This window comes from Nelusetta ayraudi, unplaced genomic scaffold (genome assembly GCF_046127955.1).
Source record: "Nelusetta ayraudi isolate G7.1 ecotype Tasmania unplaced genomic scaffold, CSIRO-AGI_Nayr_v1 ptg000135l, whole genome shotgun sequence".
NCBI lineage: Eukaryota > Metazoa > Chordata > Actinopteri > Tetraodontiformes > Monacanthidae > Nelusetta > Nelusetta ayraudi.
The window spans coordinates 21,101,275-21,116,599 of record NW_027466185.1 but is presented as its reverse complement, the minus strand read 5'-3'; the positions used below and the strand labels follow the sequence as shown (position 1 = coordinate 21,116,599).

Here is a 15,325-nt window from a genome sequence, read left to right as displayed (position 1 = left end):
CCCCCTCATCCGACACCACTGTCAAGCACGAAAATGTTTGGCATGGAAAAAGTTTGATTTCCGGTTTTACTGTAAAGTCACAGATCAACAATGCAATGGAATTCGGATGCTCGTATGAAAATAAGAAAAGACATAACATTTCTGATGGAATTCATTAAACATACAAACTCTCTTGGCAACAAATTGGAAAGGTCTGATAATGGTGGAGAGATATTTGTAATATAATATGATAATATAACTATATACACAGGTATTGTGAATCCATGGCAAACTCACCTCAAGAATTATCTTGGAATTCTCTAAAATATAGAAAATCTAAGTGTGCGATTACATATTTTGCCACACCAATATTGGTGAAAACATGTTGCAGTAAGCAAAACTATTGTAAACGTGATGTAAAAATACCATATTTATCTCTGTTATAACAGCCTGCTTGATTTATTCAGTTTTCTGAAGTGTTAACCAAATGTTTCAGCATTTCTTAAAATCCTGAACGTTCTCTTGATCTTTTCTCCAGACCCGTAGACAGTAGACATCTAGTTGGTTCTTCTGTGCATTACCATACGGTGAAGACGATGTGTGTGCGAGAGCAAGTTATCTTTTGAAGCGAAGTAGACTGTATAGATATTATACATGCGCCTCGACAAGTAACGGGTTAAAAGGCCCGGTGAGTGAGATTTGGCAGCATCTAGTGGTTGGAAAGCATATTGCACAATGATACCTTTTTACTTTTTAAAATAATTCATAACGTTTTATGCTGTATCCATGCATGGGAAAAAATGAATTGCAGTCAGATTTACGTGGATTATGTGATACATACTATTATATACTTGTTACATATATCAGGAAAAGAGCCCCTCTGATGTTAAATATTGTTTTATGATGTCCATCATGGTTCGACATGTTTCGTATGCCAATTGCCATATCAGGGTAAAATCAGAAATCCTTGAGCAGTTCCATATTCAGGTGCATAGATATTCACTCAATGTATTTTCTCTTAAATGTTTCACTTTTGACCTTTTAGTGCTTTTTTTTTTTTTTTTTTTGCTGTAGTTCTCTCACTAATTTACCATAGTATTTGACTTACCTTAAAAAAACAAACAAAAAAAACTTACTCCCAAAACAGCACTAGTCTGATGTGTGAGTCAGCATCTACTTTGCCTTTGTCGCTACCGTGCTTTCCAGTCAATGTGTTTGCAATCAGCAACTTCACTTCACAGACAGCAGCAGATGAATTGCTTTGTGTTTGCATTGCTCAGTTCTCTCTTCCCACCCCCTTCAGCCTGTGCCAAGAACACAGTAGTTGAAAGTGCTACATTACTGAGAGTCGGCACACGACCCGTTCAGTTCAGCTTGTGTCAGACGGGAGCTTGCTGAGCAACCGCAACTTGGATGAGTTTTAAGCTTTCTTTTTTTCCTCCAAGGTTAGAGTCAGCTGACTATCATTTGGCACCAACATGAACTGGGCTTTCCTTGAGGGTCTCCTCAGTGGGGTGAACAAGTACTCCACGGCGTTTGGTCGCATCTGGCTCGCAATCGTCTTCATCTTCAGGTTTCTGGTCTTCTTGGTGGCTTGCGAGAAGGTCTGGGGTGACGAGCAGAAGGACTTTGACTGCAACACCCGGCAGCCCGGTTGTCACAATGTGTGCTACGACCACTACTACCCCATCGCTTACACTCGCCTCTGGGCTCTGCAGCTGATCTTTGTCACCTGCCCATCGCTCCTTGTGACGCTTCATGTGTCCTACCGCAAAGATCGTGAGCGCAAGCATCGGCTCAAGTACGGAGAGGATTGCGTCCCCCTTTACGACAACACGGGGAAGAAGCGAGGTGGCCTCTGGTGGACCTACTTCTTGAGCTTGCTGTTCAAGATAATCGTAGACGCTGTATTTACCTTTCTGCTGTTCTACATCTACGAGGCCGCATTCTTCCCACCGTTGGTGAAATGCAATGAGCAGCCCTGTCCCAATGTCGTGGACTGCTACATTGCCAGGTAAAGCCACATTTTAGCCCTTTACTTTTTCTCAATTATGCGTCTGATCTGAAATTGCTTCACTTATGTTTAATGTATACACACATTTTCCCCCTCCTCTCTAACCTCTCTGTGTCTCTTGTATTTCTCAGGCCCACAGAGAAAAAAATATTCACCCTTTTTGTGGTGGTGACCAGCTTTGTGTGCATCTTCCTCACTCTTTGTGAGGTCATCTATCTGTGTGGAAAGAGGTTCAGGGAATGCTGCACTGGAAGACACCACCCAGAGAGAGAAAACACCTTCATGATGACCAGGACTCCGTTGACCGAGAAGGGGAACTCGTCGTACAACAAGCACGATCCCGACGAGGACGAGATGGCCCACAAAGTCAACGGAAGCACCATTACTGAAAGTTCAGCCCCAGCCTATTCAGTAGCAGTCTCCTGAGGGGCATACATATATCATGTTAATGAGTTTGACTTGTGGGGTGGCAACCGGTTGCCGTTGGTTTGCTTTTGTACAGTTATCTGAAGGTCGGGGTGAGGCTTTGGTTAAATGTGTGAATGATATAAAGAAATCCCTGTTTTCAAAGGTTGTGTCTTCATTTCCCAATCAGTTACATCACCGTTGTATATACAGTAGCATAACAGTGTGTCACATGATATAATTTTGTGTGACGTCCTTTGCAACAAAATAAAACTGCTTCGCCTAATATACAAGTGACAGTCTGAGTTCTTTACCCAAATGGAAATGGAGAGATAAAATGAAGTGATAAGAAATATTTGATAAATGCTGAGTGGTTAAACCCAGAAACACATCATCACACTGAACCTGACTTATCTCACTGAACTGAATATAATACATATATAATATAATCATATAACATACACACACACACACACACACACACACACACATATATATATAAATATGTATTATATATATGTATATAACTATGTATATGTATATAAATATATATATATATATACATATATATATATATATACATATATATACATAATGACTTAATCCCAGTAAACTTTACATTGTGTGTTTTATTATGATTTTGTAACCACAACAATAAAGATAATATATTTACAGTTCCTTAAAGTTTGAATGTTCAGGGTTTATGGTTTGGGTGTGGAGTGACGTAACCAATTGGCAATTACATGGTGGATGAACACTTTTCAAAGTAATAATAATATATATATTTTCTTTAAAAAAAAAAACAACAACAAAAAAAAACCAGCCTCCTGTACCAATGCATCTTGGGTAGAAAAATGACCCAGACGTACCCAATGATAGGTGTAACACTGTTGACAAAAGTTGATAAAAATCATTATTCATACCTGTTTCTGACTAAATTGCTGACAGGTAGACACGTCTAACATTCCTAGAGAGAATGGATAGATTTGCGAAGGGCAGTCAAGAAATGGTGGCGCCTCAGAAAACGAATAAGCAGGTCTTTTGTTTCCGTCTGATTTTTACGAGGGGATCCGTGTCTTGGGCGTGTTTTAACAGTGCTTTTAGTTCAGAAAAGGGTTTGCAAATAAAGTGAGGTGATAACCATGCGAAATCCTGATGAATCAATCCTGTGAAATGTCCATTTCAGTTACCTAATGGAGCAGAAATGGACTCACCTGCTGAGAAAACATGGGATGGAAAGAAACACCGATTGGACTTTTTTTCTTTTTCTTTTTTTTACTGCTTTTGTATTCAAGATAAATTCTGGGTGGGTGTAAAAGGTGTCCACACCTCTAGATAACGTCAAGGAGTAGATTCTTGTACCAAGTCAGTCCCATGGGTCTGCAGATGGTGATAACATCCTCTCTGTCCAGCTTCCCTGACAAAGGACTCAATGCAAATGCAGTGAGTGGAAACACTGGGTTGACTTGGTAAGCTGATCAATTTTTGTCATAAGCTTTTAAGATGTTTTTTTTCTGTTTTGTTTTAGCGTTAAATTTAGATTTCTGTTTCAATTTTCTATAAATCTAGCAAGTGTCCCTGAGGGAACCTTCCCAGGGGATCAATAAAGTAATTGCATTGAATTGTCGTCCTCAGCTGAAGCTAGGTGTTTCTGTTTACTTTCATTTTAATTGTTGTTGTTTGTATTGAATAAGTTTTACTTGTTATAGCTTTTGCTGTAACATACAAGAAAATAATATTTGGAGATTCAGTTTCACACAGTGTAAAGTAATGATTGGTGAAGAAAAGAATTTTCTGGTCACCACTCTTTAAAATGGGTGTGTTTTCTGGATAATTACATACCTTATTTTTTCCTGTGTTACAGCTCTCGTGCTTATACATTCTTCCACTGCAATATTCAAAAAGGAAAACATCCCCTAAATTTCTAAAGCGCCGGTTAAAAGTAGAACCGATGGATTGGAAGTTTCTCCAGGGGCTTCTCAGCGGAGTCAACAAGTACTCCACCGCCTTTGGCCGCATCTGGCTGTCGGTGGTCTTCGTCTTTAGGGTACTGGTGTTTGTGGTGGCCGCTGAGCGGGTCTGGAGCGACGATCAGGGTGACTTCGACTGCAATACCCTCCAGCCAGGCTGCACCAACATCTGCTACGACTTCTTCTTCCCCATCTCCCACATTCGCTTATGGGCTCTCCAGCTGATCTTCGTCACCTGCCCGTCCTTCATGGTGGTATTGCATGTGGCCTACAGGGAAGAGCGAGAACGCAAGCACAAGGCCAAGTTCGGAGAGGGCGCACGGCTTTACGATAACCTGGGCCAGAAGCACGGCGGCCTGTGGTGGACTTATCTGATGAGCCTCTTCATAAAGACCACCTTCGAAGTCACTTTCCTCTACTTGCTACACTACATCTACGACAGCTTCAAGCTGCCCAGGAAGGTGCAGTGTGATATACAGCCCTGCCCCAATTTGGTGGACTGCTATATATCTCGGCCCACCGAGAAGACCATCTTCACCTACTTCATGGTGGGGGCTTCCGTCATGTGCGTGGTGCTCAACATCAGCGAGATCTTCTATTTGATTGCCTCTCGGGCAGCGAGTCTCAAAAACCGAGGCAACATGCACGTCTCCTCCAGAAGAGTCCACAGTAACAAGAGCTGTGAGGGTTGCAAATCATCTCTTATATCATAGACGCCGGCGGTTCAGGACAGACCTTGTTGATTGTTCCCTGGACCACATATAATTTTTCCAGAAAAGTATAAAATTTTTTACAAACAAGAGTGTCTAGAGAACATAGAGAATCTAAATTGAAAAAGTTTATTTTGCGTAGCATTCATATCTTATATGAAAATATTGTATTTTGCAACATTACCACTGTAGATATAGTTAAGTTAAACCATCAGAACTAAAATAAATAAAATGTAAATTATTAGATAATTAATCAGTACTTAAGTAGACTCTTCTGTCCTCTTCATTCTTATATCAATGGCGCCATTTCTCCACTAGATGGCACTGAACACACACTGCTCTCCCGAAGCCTCCTTGAAAACTGGGAAAACGAGTTAATTTACGTTTGACTAGACAATTTTAGACGTCTCCCAACAGTTTTGATAATATTCATTAACTTTATATAACCCCTATCTTTGCATAGCTGAGGTTCAGTCCAATATGTTGTGACACGTAAGGTTTGATCCTTTACCGTGCAGGGTCCACACGTGTGCGTCATTTTATGGCCTCATGAAACCGACAAAGAATGAAAATTCGGTGTTGTTGATCGAATTTGGCCGCACCACTCGAACATTCACGTTAGTAACACCATGAAAATACAAGTTATAACAACAATGTAAGTCAGTGTTGACACAGTTGGCCTACGTCCCACCTGTGACTGCCTGTGGTGACAAGGACGCGTTTATTTGTCGCACCTGGCTGTAATCAAGGTAGGCGGAGGCGGAGCTCAGTAGACGCTCAGGAGAAATTGGCAACCTTGTTTTCATAATAAAAGCACAAGATTGTTCTCATAAAACGCAGCAACAGGAGCACACTTTTCCATTCCCTTCCTGTTATCTGTGAACAGTTGCTAGACCTCTGAGCAGTATTTCCCACCCAATTCACGCGGGATGCACCGATGCCAGTGTCGATTATCAGTACAGATAGTTAGGTTGAGTACTATACTCATACTCGTAAAAATACTGGCCGATACCAAGACACTGATACCAGTTGTATGTGTATGTATGGGACAGTTTTGTTAAATTTGTGTTTGTATTCCAGTGAAAATTGTGACAGTAACCCCTGATCTTGAAAAACATGCTGAGGAATGTTGTTCAAATACGAGGACATCTGTTAATAAATAAATAAATAAAAGTAATTCTAAAATGTGTTATGGCTTATTAAGTTATCGGTAATGAAATGCAAGTACTTGAATCGTTCTGGGAAAAAGTTGCTTCAGCGCATCCCTACAAGTTACCCTTCTGCAGTGCTTGTTATATTTGTCACACTCATTCAGTTTATTGGCCACAGTTGCACAAGTGAAGACTCTTTTTTTCCCCTCTCAATTTATGCTCTAGGAAATGATTAGATTAGAATGATCCACTATGAGGACGTCGTGAATGTTTTCAAACACCTTACAGCATGTCTGATTTTGTGAGTTTACAAAAGTTTTTATTTTGAAAATACACCCGGTCCCAGTAGGTGGCGTGTTGCGGGAGTTTCTGAGTTTTGGATTAGAGCGGTGGGGACACGCCGATAATAGTCGCGGGCTTGATCGGATGGGGACGTGACAGCGATGGCTGGTACAGGTAACACACATGACCACTGGCTTTTGTCCCGAGAGTGGGTTTTTAAAACTGTGATCGTTTCATTCTTTCGAGTGCCCGTGCAGTTTGTGCTTATTTGGGTGTGGTGTTGTCGTGTGGCACAGTATTGTGGCGCTAATCAAACATTTGATCCTCACACACCTGTGTCACTTTGATGGCGTCGACCCGGCCTGTCTCATTCATTTTAAGCTAATTGTAAAATACACACATTTATTTATCCCAGCAGTGTGTTTTGCGTGTATGATGTGGGATTGTTTCGCAGTACCTCAAGTCATGTACTTGTACTGTTGTTTTGTTTAAATAATTAAATACCATCTGAATAAGTTGTTAAATAAATAATTAGTAACTCAAGAAGTATTAGCAACACTAATTATTACAACGCTGCTTTATCTTGAGACAACAGTTCAGGTAGGTTTTTTGTTTGCTAAATTACACTTATAGAAATTGAAAGATCCCATAGTGCAACAATATCTCTCTGATCTTGTGACTGGACTTTCTGAAATGAGGAAAGTCCATTTACTGTGTTTTTTTGTTTTTTTCCCCCCAGTTTTATTTTACATGCTGCACCTATCAGTTGCGCCTAAGCACAAACGATACCTCTCCCATTAGTGACGACAGTCCCTGGCAGTTTGCTTCCTCCTCATGGGTTTGGCTCCCCTCTAAATACGTGGGAAGCACAACAAAGCATCAAAGTTTGAAAAATGAAGGATCAGTTCCCAGTTCTTGCCGTCGCATTGTGCGATCATTCAGCATCCCTAAATAATGTCAAGAGTCCAGTCCGCGCATTGTATGTGCTCAGCAGTTAATCATTAATAGAAAAGGGGACGTTTTCGTTTGCGGGTTTTGACCCGACTGTTTGTCCCAATCAATACTGCCTGGACCGCACGGATGTTGTAACCTGTTTCCTGAAACGGCTGCACGTCTCCTTTTAATGTTATATCGCCGCTCAGGGATGTGTTGTGGCTCCCTGGAGGAGACCAAGGCCCTGATGAAGATGGGCCTGAGCATGGTCCTGGTCGGTCACATCAACTTCCTGCTGGGGGCCTTGGTGCATGGCGTGGTGCTGAGGCACATCAACCTGCACAAGCAGGCGCGGGCCATGGAGTACGCCGTCTCCAACGTGTTCGCCCTGACCTCAGGCCTTGTGGTAAGCGCTCAGACTGAGGGAAGATGGGGATCTGTTGTTCAAGTTGTTTATCATTTATAGGTTGAGCCCCTTGAGTCGTCGCAAAATACATTTTCAGTCTGTCCGATTATTGTTCCAATTGTTATCAGGGAAAACAATATATTTCGATTTCAGTCGGAAGTTCTGTTGTTTGAGAGAATCAATTCTCAAGGTAGAATGACCTCAAGTTAACAAAGCGGAAACATGATAATGAGGAATATTACTCAGTCTGAAAACTCGAGACTCGACCTTTAAAGTATCTTTCATACAGTATCTTGGGTAAAATACTCCAGAATCAAAAAGTGACGCAGCAGGAAAAGGTCGCTCAAAAAAAGTCAGACTTCAATATCGGCGTTAAATCAAAACTGCATATTTTAAATGCTTTGTTGAGAGGAGCCTTTCAACTTTGACGCTTTTGTTTTTTTCCATCCCCGTTTATTGCTTGTCTTGTCTGAGAAAAAAACAAAAAAACAGTCTTGTTTTAACCACAGTGTTTTTCTCTGTTGGCTGTTAGACCTTCCTCTTCATCTTCCTCTGCAATTTGGATGCAGCACATACCTCTAAATCTTGTCCGTCTTGTCTCTGTAGGGGATTGTTGTCGGCATTCTGGCTATCGTCCTGTCTAAAAACAAGAAGAGCAGAGGCCTGGTTGGTATCACGCTTTCTTTTCTACGAAAACAACCTTTTATTCACGTGGCGCCCATTTTTTTTTTGTTTTGTTTGTTTGCCAAAATTCTTCTCAGTCGGCCTGTCCCGCTGTACCAGATCCTCCGCTTTATTCCGATCTTTCAGTCCTGCTTGCTGGGTTCTCTTTGATACGTCCCCACTTACTTCTTATCAGCTTCACTTTCACGCGTCGTTATAAATACAATTTCAAAAAGAAAGCTTGTGCTGGTTGCCCGGGGCGTCTGAGCGCAAGGCGTCGCTGACAGGCAAGCGGCTTCAATCTCGCTCCGTTTCCTTATCGGGTTCAGTCGTCGCACATGGGCACGAATAACAAGTCGTGTCAACGCTCCCTTTTTCATGGTAACGCTGTGCTTTACAGCTTTATCTCCAAGATTGCGAGAAAGATTAGCGCCTTTTTTGAAAAACTCTTATTGGCTTGTTGGCTTTCCGTTTTCACCTACTGTAAATTATCAGGGCACAGGTTGCTACCCAGATGTAAGAGTCTATAGCAGGGGTGGGCAATTAGTTTTTGCACCACATGACAAACGGCGGGCCACGGAAGTTTTGTTGACGGTGGGGGGTGCTATCGCGCTACGCTTACGTGCCGCCAAAGTCTCGTTGGGGGGGTGGGGGCTGCTGGTTGGAAATTGCACTAACGGGGGAGCGACGCACGCTATCGCTATCGCGCTACACTAACGTGTCGGCAAAGTTACGTGCCGGCAAAGTTTCGTTGGCCGGGGGGGGGGATTTATGACTGGCTTCACGCGGGCCGGACAGGATCACGCAGCGGGCCGGATGGGGCCCGCGGGCCGTACTTTACCCAGGTCGGGTCTATAGAGTTGATTTCTTTTTGGAAAAGCTCGCTGGCGGAGTTTATTTCTCAAATGTCTTTTTATTTCATCTGTTATCCATCTGGTAAAGGAGCCCATAGACAACGTTTAGAAAGGGAAAGGCCTTCAAAATAAACCTGCGAGGTGGCCAAAAAACCTGTTGTATTCACAAATCAGGATTTGCTGCCGCTCGAGACTGGTGGAGATGCTCTTCAGGAGAAAATAGGTTTTTAACTCTTTTCATCAATACGTTAAAGTTCCTTCCACCTCTGATAAAACTGTCACCGCCACAGCATCTATGCTAGTCCCTGTGGCAGCCAAGACTGACTGTTGCTTTCTCTTGATATTATCTGTTCAATGAGTTTGAATGCAGTCAATTTTTACTTCTTGGTTCTTCAAAAATAAGCCCAACTGAAAAAACTTTGACTTTTTTTATTTTATTTTATTTTTTTTAAATTCTTACAGTAAATTAAACTTTATTTTAACCCAGCACTGACAATGGGTCAGACTACATCAACACACAGTTTCATGGTGCCACTTAATCACTGTGATTATTAGTTGGGCTGCTGAGTTGAATAGCTGATACACAAATCCATCAGTGCTCTGTAGAAGACGTCCGACTGAAGTGTCTCGCTTCTTGCCAAACAAAAAGAGGCAGCAAGTCCTGAGCGATTTGTTTCACAATTTTAACCAAAAATAATTGTAGTATTTAACATTTGCTACAGTATAGGAAAAGTCTGTGATGCGTTTTCACAAAATTGCATCCTGAGAAAGTCTAAACTCAAGACTCGAAACATTTTTTCTAGAAAAAAAAATTCATTTGAACTAGCGGTCACTAACCAAGGTAGCTCCTGAGAACCGCAGGCCTGTTCAAAGAAGAGCCCAACTCAATGAGCTGCATCTAAAATTCAGTTTTATCCAACCTTGTCAAGTAAATTATTGGGAACTCATTAATGTGATCAGTGTCTTCACGTAGATCAGTATCATTAGTAATAACACATAACCGTGAAAGTTTGTTATACCAGTATAGTGTAGCATAACGCGTAACTGGTTGACCCTTCATATGACTCGGGAGCCATGAAGTCGCTCTCAAATTCAAGAAGGTTGTCGACCGCTGCTTTAAACCAACAAAGTGCGCAGTGAACCTTTTGCAATAGGTAACGACCAGTGATGACTCATTTATTATGTTTCCCCACAGACGTGGTCCCTGTTCTCCTTCGGTCTGGCCGCGGCGCTCATGGGGGCGGCTTCGGCCGTCGGGCTCGGCGTGTCCGTGGTGAGGGCCATCATCCACGGCGGGCGGAGCCTCCTGACTCACTGCCGCTTCCCCGACGCCATCGGCTACTCCAGCGTCACCAACGAGTGTCCCTTCGACCCCACGCGCATCTACGTGAGTACGCCGAGGTCGGCACGTCAAAGGGTTGAGCCAGGATTTTTTTTTCTTCTTCTTTTTTTCTGCCCCTTCTGCCCCGAGGCTCTTTTGCTGTAACCTCATCATAGAGGTGCTGCTCGATCCCCCGTGTGTGTGTGTGTGTGTGTGTGTGTGTGTGTGTGTGTGTGTGTGTGTGTGTGTGTGTGTGTGTGTGTGTGTGTGTGTGTGTGTGTGTGTGTGTGTGTGTGTGTGTGTGTGTGTGTGTGTGTGTGTGTGTGTGGAGACATGGGGTGTGAGGAGGAACGACCGCGAGTGTCGCTCCTCTCTCGTCACTCGAGCGAGCCGCACTCTGCGGCTGGTGGCACAAACGCTGACCCGACCCCCTTCCCCCGTCGCCGCCCCCTTCAGGCAGAGTCCTGTCAGTCGGACTGTCAGTCCGGCTCAGGCTCAGCTCGCGTCAGCGCCACGCCGGCACTTCAAGCGCAGCCACACGTCTGCAATTTGTCGCTTCCTGCCCCTCCTGTTGTGTGAAGTGCGGATTTGGTCTCCCTGCGTTAATTACAGCCTAAAAATGAGCAAATGCTCGACTTATGAAAAGTACGTAAAGTTGGATTTTTTTTGCATCAGAAATACAGCATGACCTTTGACCTTCTTTTGAATGCAAATGTCCAGCTGTTCAGTACTTATTCTATATAGTGGTTCTCAACTGGTGGAGTCTCAGGACCCACATTTTTTACCTCAACATGAAGTCACACAATTGAATTAAACTGTATGTCCTGCAAAATGAATGCCCAACATTTTCTCTCTCTACATATATATGTATATTTCAGAAAAAGTTTTGGGTCGTGACCCACCAGTTGAGAAACGCTGTCCTATAACATGCTGTTGTTTAACAAGGTGATTGGTGGCAAGAATCACTAACACGCGTCTGATCCATAAATCCACCACTAAATGTTCCACTTCAATGACTGTTTGCATGTGGTATTTAAACAGTCATATTCATCAAGCGGTTCACATTCTGAATTCATGAGACCAAGATGATAAAGGAGGCGTTGATGTGACCGCTGCTAATCGCGCCAGAGCTGCCACTGGCCGCTGTTTCATTCCGACTTGGATGGTATTTTCTGATGTGCTTTTCTCTTTAAAACAATCCGGTTGGTCGGATCCTGTACATGCCAGACACAAAGTTCATCGGCTCGCTGTTTGAATTTCACCTTCGCTTTTTTGCGTTTTCTAAGCATGTGAATCACATGGATTTAGAAGCTGCTGCAGTAGGCGGGCCAGGTTAGAAAAGGTGGGTGTGGGAGACTGACTGCTGCTGCTATGTACTTGCACTGATTTCATCATTCACTGACACAAAGCAGCTGTTACCATGGGCTTAAGCTGGTCTAGGCACACACACACACACGGCACTTTGAGTTTTCCTTCTAATTGGCAACATGAAAACCACTGACGCTGATCACAGCTTTAAGAGAAGTGGTTTAAAATCCATTGAAATATTGTTTCGCAGGAGGTTCAGCAGCACTTTGGCTGATTTTGAGGCACATGACAATGAGCACAAACGAGGGGACGGCCTCTGAGGTTCTCCTCGCCGTTTCCCGGCATTCAGCTAAATATTTCACTTTTTGTGAGATCATTAGTGTCCTTCATCTCATCCTGTCGGCGCTTCCATGTCACGCCGATCTCTGCTCCTGCACAATGGCAAAAACGAAAAAGGCCATTCGTGCTTCATAATGAAATGAGATATTTATTTTCTGGAACACATCGGATGTTGCCATGTGGGCAGCAAGCAGCAAGAGGGGCCCGCTCTTTAAATGGATATACGGTCAATTGTGCACAGTGTACAAGTAGGAATGCACAGAAACATAATTTGTGCAGATTTTGATCATTTGATTTAACTACAGCAGTTGCGCTGATGTTCAGGGAGAGTGCTGTGTAGCTTTTAATGTTTTGTTTTTGTTTTATTTTGTCGGTCTCTGCATGTGCTCTGTAATTGCTGTTCCTTTTTTTAAGTGCCCGTCAGCAATGTAGCTTCATCAGTTTGGCTGCCCATGGGGACAATTACATCCCCTGCAAGTGTTTTTGTTACTTTGTATCTACTTCAGATATCGATTGTCCCTCAGGATCAGCGGTGAGGGTTATGGCAGGATTATCGTCTCGTTTTTGAGCTTCTTCTCATATTTTTTTTTTTACTCCAAATTCCACTGAAAGTCCTGAACAGAAACCTTCTTTCTAGTCAGCGTGACAAAAGGCAGCTCTTTCTTTCCGAATCCTCTGCGCGCCGTCTCGCTTTGATGCAGTCTGCTCTGCATATTTTTTTTTTGTGTTCTTGCCCCCAAGCGCTGCAGTGAAAACTGAAAATTCCAAGAGCCACTCGAGGGTTTTTCTCCATTTCTTTTTCCGAGTCGTTCCATCCAACATTACCTCCTCCACTTGCCCCACGTTTTTGCTTCATTTTGACACTAACCTCCGGCTCTCTCCTCTTCCTCCTTCTCTCTTCCACCAGAGCACCACTCTGATCCTGTGGATACCCCTCATCGTGGTCTGCGTCATCCAAACGGTGTTTTCCGCCCGCTGCTCTGCGGTGTGCGTGTCTTTCCTGGGCCTGTTGTGCTGTCCCGTCCGGAGGAAAAACAGGAACTTCGGCAAATCGGTGAGAATTCGGATCTTTGATGCCGTTGACGCCCGTTTACTTTGACAGAGTAAACGGGCGACTTTGACACGTGTTGGCATCGCATTAAAGGTCAAGTGTAGGACGAGATAACCAGATTTGAGTGCTCGCAGGCCACTGTAGCTCACTGGCAAGCTTGGGATAGGAATGTACCGAGTCCCCAAGAGGACTTAAGTGTAAGGGTGCTGCAATTTAAAATGTAACCACTTGTTGTCGCTGCCACTTCTTAAAAATATTCAAATTGCACACTTCACCTTTAAGTTACTAACAGTAGCTGAATATCGCAAATGTAGTTCACTGGCAAGCTTGGCTGAGAGAGGGTGAGTGCTGCAATCTAAAATGTAACCACTTGATGTCACAATTACTTCTCAAAATCTTCATATTTTACACGTTTAACCTTAAAGTCCTATGCTCACTTCTGTGTTGACGTAGATCAACGTCGTGAGACCAATTGCAGAAGTTGTTCCCGAGACCAGACCTCCAACACGCAACAGCGAGGCTGTGACGATCTACATAGACCCAGCCACGCGCTACGCCCAGCCTCCGAGGAGGCAAAAGCAGCAGCAGCAGCAGCAGCAGCAGCAGCAGCAACCGCCACCGCTGCCGCAGCCTCAGCCGCAGCCTCAGCAGCGGCCTCCCCCTCTCCCCCCTCCAAAGCGCCTTCCCCCTCAGCATCGGAGCCTTCCTCCCTCGGAGAGGCGGCCTCGCCCCCAGCAGCGCAGAGAAAGGTCAAGCCAACCGAGGCAGGAGAGGAGGGACGGCAGCCAGCGACGGATGCCAGAGCAGCAGCATCTGCTGGACAGGGGAACCCTGGAAAGGTCCAGCTTCTGGATTTAGCCTAAGTTTTATTCCTCATCACTTGAGATTATACACAGGCTGCATTACCTAGACATGTATTGACACTTCAAAAAAAAAAAAAAAGTGCAACCTCAAAGCTGAGAACCTGTGTGCTGACTGGAGCGTCAGTCTATGGGACGCCTACGTGATTTTTAATGACGTGAAATTCCGTTTTTAAAATGACTAATATTTGGATGGACACAAATGAGAAGAACTGAGACAGTTTAGTCTTTTCTTTTTTTTTTTTTAGGTTTGTTAGTGGCTAGCAATGTCTCTTCAAAGGAAAAAAAAACAACACAGCATTGAACACATCTCAAAAGCTGCCAAACCAGCATATTAGTTTTTTATTCGAAAGTAGATAAAAAATTGATTCTGTGTGGGAGAAGATGTCACTCTTGGAACTGCCAAAAATGCGCCTAGCAGTGCCTTTTTAAACTAACTGCCGTCACTGCTTGGATGAATTTGTCGAGGACAAATAAGCTCGTGCTTGAACAGAGAGTTATGCACGATTGAGATTTGCCCCAGCGACGTCAGACAGCAGTACAGTTTGCCAATCGTTGCCCAATATTCTTTCATAGGACCGCCCTGGCTTTGACGCCTTATGCTAGGCTAAGCTAAGACGCTCCTGGCTAACGCTGTTTTGTGTACAGTAACAATATTGGTTTGCGTGTAGTAAAAGGAAAAAAAAGTGGATTTCCCCTTAGTTGAGAATGTTTTTAGTACGTGAGCTTGTATAGTGAAGTTGTGGAGCCGCAGTGTGTTTGTGTTGCTGTCGTGTGCGCGTGTGCACCCAGGTTTTTGATATTTTTTAAAATATATTTATTACCAAAGCAAATAAAGTTTTATTCACATTAACGAGTGACGTGTTGTGTCTCTGAACTCTGTCCCGACTGAGTGAACAGCTTGTGACCCAACAGGTGTGACTAGTTACACACACACACACACACACACACACACACACACACACGGGCATGGGCACCTTAACACAAACCAGTTCACCTTGTGGCGTGTTAATGACGACCTTTAACCCAGCCGTGCTGGGATTGCAAAACGTTTGTGTGGGTGTGTGGCGGTGCCAGAA

At 43.6% G+C, this 15,325-nt stretch overlaps 3 protein-coding genes across 5 annotated transcripts; all 3 read left to right on the top strand.

The window, feature by feature from the left end:
- Positions 1-21: 21 nt before the first annotated feature.
- LOC142876923 (gap junction beta-4 protein-like) lies at positions 22-2,677 on the top strand. Its single transcript, XM_076011190.1, has 2 exons — positions 22-1,993; positions 2,125-2,677. Exons 1-2 carry the CDS (start codon positions 1,458-1,460, stop codon positions 2,417-2,419), a joined length of 831 nt encoding a protein of 276 aa, XP_075867305.1. The 5' UTR covers positions 22-1,457; the 3' UTR covers positions 2,420-2,677.
- Positions 2,678-4,267: 1,590 nt separating this feature from the next.
- Positions 4,268-5,176, top strand: LOC142877354 (gap junction beta-3 protein-like). Its single transcript, XM_076011875.1, has one exon. It carries the CDS (start codon positions 4,350-4,352, stop codon positions 5,079-5,081), a length of 732 nt encoding a protein of 243 aa, XP_075867990.1. The 5' UTR covers positions 4,268-4,349; the 3' UTR covers positions 5,082-5,176.
- Positions 5,177-6,590: 1,414 nt separating this feature from the next.
- LOC142877349 (transmembrane protein 54-like) lies at positions 6,591-15,099 on the top strand. 3 transcript variants are annotated; one of them, XM_076011863.1, is made up of 6 exons: positions 6,591-6,685; positions 7,654-7,850; positions 8,457-8,516; positions 10,563-10,754; positions 13,243-13,389; positions 13,840-15,099. In XM_076011863.1, exons 1-6 carry the CDS (start codon positions 6,673-6,675, stop codon positions 14,242-14,244), a joined length of 1,014 nt encoding a protein of 337 aa, XP_075867978.1. In that variant the 5' UTR covers positions 6,591-6,672; the 3' UTR covers positions 14,245-15,099. The 3 variants fall into 3 exon arrangements, with proteins under 3 accessions (XP_075867978.1, XP_075867979.1, XP_075867977.1); XM_076011864.1 differs by having other exon boundaries at positions 6,655-6,679; XM_076011862.1 differs by lacking the exon at positions 6,591-6,685 and having other exon boundaries at positions 7,620-7,850.
- Positions 15,100-15,325: the final 226 nt, after the last annotated feature.

Coding starts and splice junctions, on each gene's coding strand:
- LOC142876923 (XM_076011190.1), top strand. CDS start 1,458: ATGAACTGGGCTTTCCTTGAGGGTCTCCTCAGTGGGGTGAACAAGTAC. Junction 1,994..2,124: donor GTGGACTGCTACATTGCCAG/GTAAAGCCACAT, acceptor TGTATTTCTCAG/GCCCACAGAGAAAAAAATAT.
- LOC142877354 (XM_076011875.1), top strand. CDS start 4,350: ATGGATTGGAAGTTTCTCCAGGGGCTTCTCAGCGGAGTCAACAAGTAC.
- LOC142877349 (XM_076011862.1), top strand. CDS start 7,635: ATGTTATATCGCCGCTCAGGGATGTGTTGTGGCTCCCTGGAGGAGACC. Junction 8,517..10,562: donor ACAAGAAGAGCAGAGGCCTG/GTTGGTATCACG, acceptor GTTTCCCCACAG/ACGTGGTCCCTGTTCTCCTT. Junction 13,390..13,839: donor ACAGGAACTTCGGCAAATCG/GTGAGAATTCGG, acceptor GTGTTGACGTAG/ATCAACGTCGTGAGACCAAT.